Raw genomic sequence first — 7,860 nt, forward strand, 5'->3', positions numbered from 1 at the left:
AAAAAAAAAAAAAAAAAAAAAAGGAGAGAGGAAAGAAGAAAGGAGGGAGGAAGACCTCCTAACTCCCTTCCTGGCTAGCCCCTTCCAGACCCCAGCAGGCTGTCACAGAACTCAGGAGCCCAGGGCTCCCTGAAGCTCAGGCCCCTCACCTGCACAACAGGTTCCTCCATAGCAGCTTGAGCAGGCGCATCTGTACCATTGCTAGACATGGTCTCAGCAGCAGTTGCTGTGGGCAGAAGACAGTCAAGTGACAACCAGCCCTACCCCTCTCTCCAGGGAAAGACGGGAACACAGGAAGCAGCACAATTGATCTGTGAACCTTCAGCCCTCTCAGAGCCCCGTCAGCAAGGTCCAAGGTGGGGCCTAGCTCACCCTAGCTCCGCCCCAACCACTGACTGACCCTGTGGTGCTGGAGGAGAGCCAACCCAGTTCCTCAGACACACTCAACAAAGCTGCACCTCTGGCCACACCCCAGCCCCCTTACTGGGGGATTCTAGATAGGAATCCACCCCTAGCCACACCCCTCAGCCCCTAATGGGGTAGGGGGGATTCTAGGCAGGGGCTCCATTCCTTATTATGCCTTTAGAACCCCTAACTCTGGGTGGTTGTGACAGGGTCCTAGGCCACATCCATTCAGCAGACATGTCCCTCTAAAGCTCACTTCTGCCATTCATTAAGGTCAGGTCCTACACCTCTCTCAAGGGTACTGTTTCCTCACAGCCTTCTTCCATGTGACCAGACAGTTGACACTGTTCCCACAGCTGTGCCCATTTGTGGGTCTCAACATGACAATAGTCCCAGCAGAAGGGGACTTAGAAACAAAAACTAAGTCCCTGTGTGTTCAAGTTAAGACGGAGACCTCTCACAAGCCAAGAAATTCAGAGGCAAATGTCTGAAACAGACAAGATTCTCTTTTTTTTTTTTTTTTAAAGATTTATTTATTTATTCTATGTAAGTACACTGTAGCTGTCTTCAGACATACCAGAAGAGGGAGTCAGATCTTGTTATGGATGGTTGTGAGCCACCATGTGGTTGCTGGGATTTGAACTCTGGACCTTCGGAAGAGCAGTCGGGTGCTCTTACCTGCTGAGCCATCTCACCAGCCCCCAAGATTCTCTTTCTCTCTCCTTAAAGAGTATTTTGGGAGTGAGGAAGACAGCTCAGGAGGCACAAAGCATGTACTGCTCTCTCAGAGGATCTGAGTTTGATTCCCAGCACCCGTAGCATGGGGATCACAACTACCTGTAACTCAAGCTCAAGGACACGTGATCTCTACAGGCACCACACCCACACGGGCATACACACAACTCAAAATAAATTAAGCCAGGGGTGACGGTGTGCGCCTTTAATCCCAGCATTTGGGAGTAGGAGCAGGAGGGTCTCTGCGAGTCCCAGGCCAGCCTGGTCTACAGAGTGAGACCCAGTCACACCAAAACATAAAGCAAAAATAAACAAATCTAATAAATCTTATAAAGAGCTACATTTCAGTTTTGCTTATGTACATGCAGTGGCCACAGAGTTGAGGAGAGTCAAACCCCTGCAGCTGGAGTTAGGTTACATAAGGAGCCTGAAGCTGGAGCCAAGAACTGAACCTGGGTCCTTTGCTGGAGCAGGAAGTGCTCTTAACTACTGAATCATCACAGCCGCTGGAGTCTGCTTGTCTTTACATAGATGTTAGAAGATCAGGAAGCTTAATGGGCTAAGGACAGAGTTCAGACGGAGGTAGAAGCCTGGTGTCTGAATTTTAGGACAGGTAGGTGATATCACTTGTTTAAAAACCAGTTAAAAACTGGGGCTGGGCCTTCCAGATGTCCCAGAACAACAAACACCAAGTGTGATGGCACCTGCCTGTCACCCCAGCACTTGAGGAAGGTTAGAAATCAAGGGCACCTTCCACTACCCGGTGTGTGAATTCTAGGCCAGCCTGGGCTTTATGAGATTGCTTGGCATTGTCTGCAGGATGCTCAAATCGGCAGCTAAACCACAGTGGGTGCTCAATAAACTAGTCTGGCAAACCGCAGCAGTTAGGTTTGTGATAAAGATTTCCCAACACGGGAGTCAGGCGATGCTGGTCATGCCTTCTGGTCATCGGTAAGGTGGGTGGCAAAGCCTGACAGATCCCTGAGGAGTCAGACACCCCTGGAGCTCCCCGTCCTAAGCAACGGTGGCCGCTGGAGAAAAGCAACGGCTTTTTGCTCTTTTTGAGCACTTGTGGCTGCTAATCTTTCTACACCCGGCTCCAGCTGCCTGAAACTGACCCTCCCCCACACACTCCGCCCACAAGATTACTTTCTCTGCAGAGAAAGCCAGAAAAGCCCCCAGGGTCAAAAAACCAGCAAGTAGCCAAGGCTTAGAAGTGGTTAAGGGAGCCTTTCTGCCCGGTTTGGTGACAATGCTGTCATCCCAGCATTTTTGGTGGAGGCAAATTCCAAGCCACCCTAAGTTTAGCATAGGGCCATTTCCAAAAACAATTAACAAGACAGAAACAAACACTGAATTTGAGAGATTCCAAGAGAGGGAGGCACCAGGCTCGGCTGGGGTCACAGCTTCCTGTGGAACAGGCCTGGCTTTATGTAGGATCCAGGGCCTGGGGCTAGTTAGTGCATGGCAGGTGAAGCTATTTGTGACTGTGCCTGCGGGGTTGTTTGTTCTTGGGGACAGGAGACTCAGAATCACGGGGAAGAGGGAGGAGCCGCAGCCCAGGACACACCGGACTCGCGTTTGAACACAACTCTAATTCTGGGAACCCAGGACAGTGGAATCCACCTTTTTGGACGCTCAGGGATTCCGTCACTGACGAGGACGCTAAGGTCCTAGGGTGGCCAGGCCAAGAGTTGGAAGCGCTGCAAAAGTTGGTTCCTTGGGTAAAAGTTAGTCTCTAGAAGTAGGGTTTCCTAGCGTGCAAGGATTTGGGGATACCAGAGTCCTCCCAGGAAGCCTCGTTTCTCCCTCCTCTCTAAGGGCTCCTCAAGATTGATCCTGCCCCTTGCCCCCCAGCTCTCACCAAAGTCCTCAGGTCGTCCAAGCGAGGAAACCTCCCCTACCAAGTCCAGCTTGGATCTACCGGGTGGGGCGGGGCGGCCTTGGAGTGACAGGACAGAGCAAGCATCCCCGTGGAGGGAGGGGCCTTGGAGTGACAGGACAGAGGGCCAATCAGAGGTCCCTATGGCGTAGTTCCGCCCACCCTTCTAAAGCGACCCAGCCCAGGTTGCTTGCGTTAGTTGAGTCCCAGAAAGACTTGGAGTCCTGAACCTGGATGGAGGGGAGAGGGGAGTGCCATTCTGGGGTCCTTGAATCCTCCCACGTTTCCAGAGACCTTAGAGAGGCTTCCAGATCCAAGGAATGATTGAGTGACATTTTTAGAAGCCCATCGGACCCAGGGAAATCAATGCCAGGAGGTTACACACCCTGAACCTCAGTCCTGATTGGGTCCTAAAGGAAAAGTTGCTGTCATCCAGATTGAGGTTCTTGTTGTCCCAAGTCCTCTGGACGAGAACACTGAGGCCCTGAGATGGCCAGCCATGAGCAGTATCCAGCTTTCTGCTCCTGGACCCCTGGATCAACCCTTTCCTGAAGATACTTCCTGGACTTTTTTTTTTTTTTTCTCATCCCTAAATCTTCTTTCTCCTCTTGGTCTGTAAGCCAAGTGTTAGCCTCAGACGGCTGCAGGGGCTAAGAAAGAAGTGAATGTATTTTTGTTGAGGGTGTGACTACGTGTGCAGTTGTGAAAATGTGCACGGGCGTTTGCAACTGCGCATGCACGGATGTGAGCCCGGCCTGGAGAGGACCCACCCTTACTGAGTTACCTCAGATCTTTCCAGACTTCCGCCCGGCCCCTCCTTTTTTTCTAAGCTGCCTTGACTCAGGCTGAGTTCTTTATCTTCCTGCCTCCAGTGAACAATGCCGCCTTCACAGGGGCAGTGGCGGGATGGGGCATGTTGCCACCAGGTGGCGCCCTGCTCGCGACCGCGCCCCTCCCCGCCATGTCCCCCAACGGTGCCCCTTCCCTCTGTGCCTCTAACGCCGCTGCGTTCCTTCCCTTACTGAGCCCCTCCACTCTGTGTCCCCTACAGCGACCTTCTCTCTGTGACCCCCCCTCCCAACGGCTCCCCTCTCCTCTCTTTCCACAATGGCGCCTCTCCCTCTCTGTGCCCCTGATGTGTCTAGGCCCATCGGTGCCGTAGAAAGCATTTCCTATTTATTAACCTTGGGCCTGGCCCATGGCTCATTAGCTGTGTATACAGGCATTCAACAATTATTAGGCACATGCTGTACACAAAGGTCATGTAGGGCAGCCCCGGAGATATCGTCTGTACCCTCTCAGCTTGGTAGCATTCAGAGACCAGTGGGAAGTCAAGCCAGCAGAATAGCATTAAGACTCTAGAGGGATACTGGGTGGACCACCAGAGCTACACAGTGACTGTCTTAAAAAACAAAACAATATTGGGGGTGTGTGAGTCGAAGGAAAATTTAAAATGTATATTACACCTATTTAGGGGGGCACTCTACCACTAGTGTGTGTGTAGGTCAGGAAAGAGCACGCGGGACGTCATTTCTCTGCACCACGCTTGTGGAGCCTGGGGATTAAGCAGCCACTCCCTCCCTTTCTCACTGATCCATTTCACTGGCCTCTAAGGAACTTTTACATTGTCTCACTGACTGAGGCCATCCCCCAGCCTCAGTCTCTCAGTGATGGAATGAGAGGAGAGGCATTCTTTTAATTTTAGGAGAAATTAGAGGCTAGTGCACAGTACTCAATCAGTATACACAAAACTTGGGTTCTGCCCCCACCCCCCCACCCCCAGCACCACATCCACCAGGTGTGGCACATGTCTGTCACCCCAGCAGCCAGAGCTGAGGCAGGGGGACCATGGGGATCAGTTCAAGTGTTACCCAGTGAGTTTGAGGCCGGCCTGAGTTCCCTGAGATTGGAGCAGGAAAAACAATGGAAGATGCTAGATGAAACAGGAGTTCTCTGTGTCCTTATTCTTTGAAGGATAATTAACAACCACAAGCCCTTGCTGTAATGCAGTGACCTGATGGCCAGCTGCTACCCATGTCTCCTCCTCATATGGACCGTGTTTTATCCTGCCCCTCACCACAGGAAGCTGGGGGTCATTTAACATGCAGAACCTGGCTGTCCTCTGTCTGTGTCCCCACCCTCCTGAGCCTGCTGTACCCTGTGAGGTGGTGGTGGTAAGCTTGGGGGAAAAACACGGCTCTGAGACCCATGGTCCACCAGGCTGGCACAGCTTCTCCCAGGCCCTCGAGTTACCTGCGTTCCTTTCTCTGGCCACCACATTCTGACCACCATTTCCTGGCCACTCCAGGTCCTGTGAGAGGCATGCAGCAGGTCTCCTTGGTCCCTTGTTTCTCTGGGCTCTGGGGTCAACCCTGCACGCTGCCTGGTGGCTCCTGGGGTGACTTAAAGCAAGCTGGGTAGTTGGCAGATTTCAGTGTGTAAGTATCTTGGCTGGCCCAAGGGCTGTGCTCTGTGGGGCCTGTAACCTAATCCCTCTGGGACCACAGCCCTCCCAGTCCCTACAGAGGGCAGCCTGAGCCAAGGTGTCCTGGCTTGGCCTGCACCTTAGAGCACTGCCAACAACCAGGACATCCTGGTCATGTTGTCATGCTGGTGGGAACAAGATGTTCCTGCTATCTCTTTGGATGGAGACTGGTCTCCTGCGTGGAGGCTGACTGGGCGCTGCTGTCCTAGTGACCATCTTGAAACCGAGTAAGTGAACATAGGTTTCACTTAGGACCTGGTGGGGGTGGCAGCCTTAAGTCCCTCTAATTGACAAGAGCTCCTTCTAACAGCTGTAGATGGCAGAGTTCATATTTCCTAGATGGTGGAAGAGATAGGTCACAGCACTGGTGGCTGGGGCTTGCAGTGTGGACAGTTCTCCCACACCTGCCTCTCTGTGTTTTGTGTTCCCCACCTACCCTGCATAGGTTACAGCTGAGGGGTTTGGGTTCCGGGGGTTATTTTGAAGTTAGGAGTCAGGGAGGATGAGGGGGCCCCTCCATGGGGGACAGGAAACAGGTGGCCCCAGCTGTCTTCTCCCATTGGCCCATCTGGCATGGTGGGTGCCATCAACCCCACCACACAGGAAGTGTCCCCAACGCTTGCCTGTGTGGGTCACTTGAGTCTCAGGGGTAGAGGGGTAAGGTGACTCCCTGAGAAAGCTGTAGGGCTGGATAGAATGTTCCAGAAGGCTGATGGCAGCTGTGGGGTGTGTACTTAGGGTCTCACATAACCCTACAACACAGTGTCTAGCCAAAAATGACTTTAAACCTCTCATCATACTGCGTTGACCTGCCCAGTGCTGGGTGCTAGGTGTGTGCCACCACACTCAAGGCCTTGGAGATCTCTGTATACATGTAGACAGTTAACCCATGGGAACTTGGCTCACAGAGACTGTTCTGCCAAGACCCTAGAGACATCTTTGTTCCCTTCAGACTGGGTCTTGCATAGCCCAGACTAGTCTGGAGCTTGCTTAGCAGCTGAGGCTGGCTTTGAACTCTTGTTCTTCCTGGAGTGCTGGGATGATAGGTGTATACCATCACACCCGGATTATGTTGTACTGGGAAAAGAGCCCAGGGCTTTGTACATCCCAGGCTAGCTCTAGGCCCAGCAGACAACTCAATTACAATAAGCTTTTCATATTTAATATGCAGGCACTCAAACCATATGGTCCTCATATGGCAGCTCATCCAGCTGGGGGCAGTTGGCCTGGCCTTCCCTGGTGCTGGTGATGATGATGGGGAGTCGGGCTTTGACTGTCGACAAGGACCAGGGGAGGTGGATCGTGACTACAAGCTCATAGCTGGTCCTCATGATCTCATTTTCCTGGGAGCCACTGCTCACAGACAAAACCAGCGGCAGGTTGAAGGCACTAACCACTGTGGTACTGTTGAAGGCTGGAATCCGTGCGTTGGCCATCTGTCGCAGCAGCTCGCTGCTGTCTGCCCGCCGGCGCCTCTCGGCACTTGGTGTGAAGCCCTCGTACTGCACATGGGCATAGAGGGCGAACACCACAGTCTTGATGTACTTGCCCGTGTGATTGCGGATCTCTGATGTGAATGTCACCTTCTCGCCCGGCACATAGGTGTTCTTGCTCATCTGCACATGCAGGCTCACCCAGCCCTGACTGCAGCAGTTGTATAACACCTTCTTCTCAGCTTCTACAGACACGGAGTTCTGTAAAGGGAAGAGAATAGACGCCCCTAAGACTTACAGACTCTCCTGCAGGCCTGTGGGACACTGTGGGGAATGTGGGGTCCAGGTTTGTATCTCCAGCCCTAGGGATCTGGGGGCACTCAGGAGGGTCAGATGGAGAATGGTCGTTCAGGGCCAGCCTGGGCTAAAGAAGGAACAGCCTAGGCTATAGAATGGGACTGAGATGGCTGCAGCTCATTGGGTAGATCACTCACCCAGCATACACAAGGCTCTGGCTTCCAATCAAATAAACCAGTTAGTCACAGTGGCACACCTGTCATCACAGCACTCAGCAGGTAGAGGCTAGGTAGGGGGGATCAGGTATTCCAACCTTATCCTTGGCTTCATAGGAAGTTCAAGGCTAGCCTGGGCTACTAGAAACCCTTTGTCAACCAAACCAAACCAAACCAAACCAACAAACAAAAAAAATGAGCAGTCAGGTGTGGCCACCACACCTTCAATGTCAGCACTCAGGAGGTAGAGGCAGTGGGATCTCTGAGTTTGAGGCCAGGCTGGTCTACATACACAAAGAAACCCTGTCTCAAAAAACAAAACAAAACAAAACAAAACAAAACAAAACAAAACACCAAAAAAAAAAAACCAAACAAACAAACCAAAAACCAAAAACAATTAAGAATGCT

General features: G+C 52.1%; 2 protein-coding genes across 3 annotated transcripts in view; both read right to left on the bottom strand.

The window, feature by feature from the left end:
- Plin3 (perilipin 3) overlaps positions 1-5,437 on the bottom strand; it is a 14,137-nt gene extending 8,700 nt beyond the window's left edge. The window contains exons 1-2 of one of the 2 annotated variants that reach the window (XM_021149340.2): positions 3,005-3,100; positions 150-226 (exon numbers count right to left, since the gene is read on the bottom strand). In XM_021149340.2, the coding sequence (XP_021004999.1) occupies positions 150-209 (60 nt within the window). In that variant the 5' untranslated portion in view covers positions 210-226; positions 3,005-3,100. Of the gene's footprint in view, positions 1-149; positions 227-3,004; positions 3,101-5,275 lie in introns of those variants that run through there. The other variant, XM_029471042.1, reaches the window with a different exon arrangement.
- A 1,210-nt stretch (positions 5,438-6,647) lies between these two features.
- Positions 6,648-7,860, bottom strand: part of Arrdc5 (arrestin domain containing 5) — a 6,665-nt gene continuing 5,452 nt past the window's right edge. The window contains exon 3 of the mRNA XM_021149729.1: positions 6,648-7,201. Within this exon, the coding sequence (XP_021005388.1) occupies positions 6,683-7,201 (519 nt within the window). The 3' untranslated portion in view covers positions 6,648-6,682. The remainder of the gene's footprint in view (positions 7,202-7,860) is intronic.

Source organism: Mus caroli, chromosome 17, assembly GCF_900094665.2.
Source record: "Mus caroli chromosome 17, CAROLI_EIJ_v1.1, whole genome shotgun sequence".
NCBI classification, from domain to species: Eukaryota; Metazoa; Chordata; class Mammalia; order Rodentia; family Muridae; genus Mus; species Mus caroli.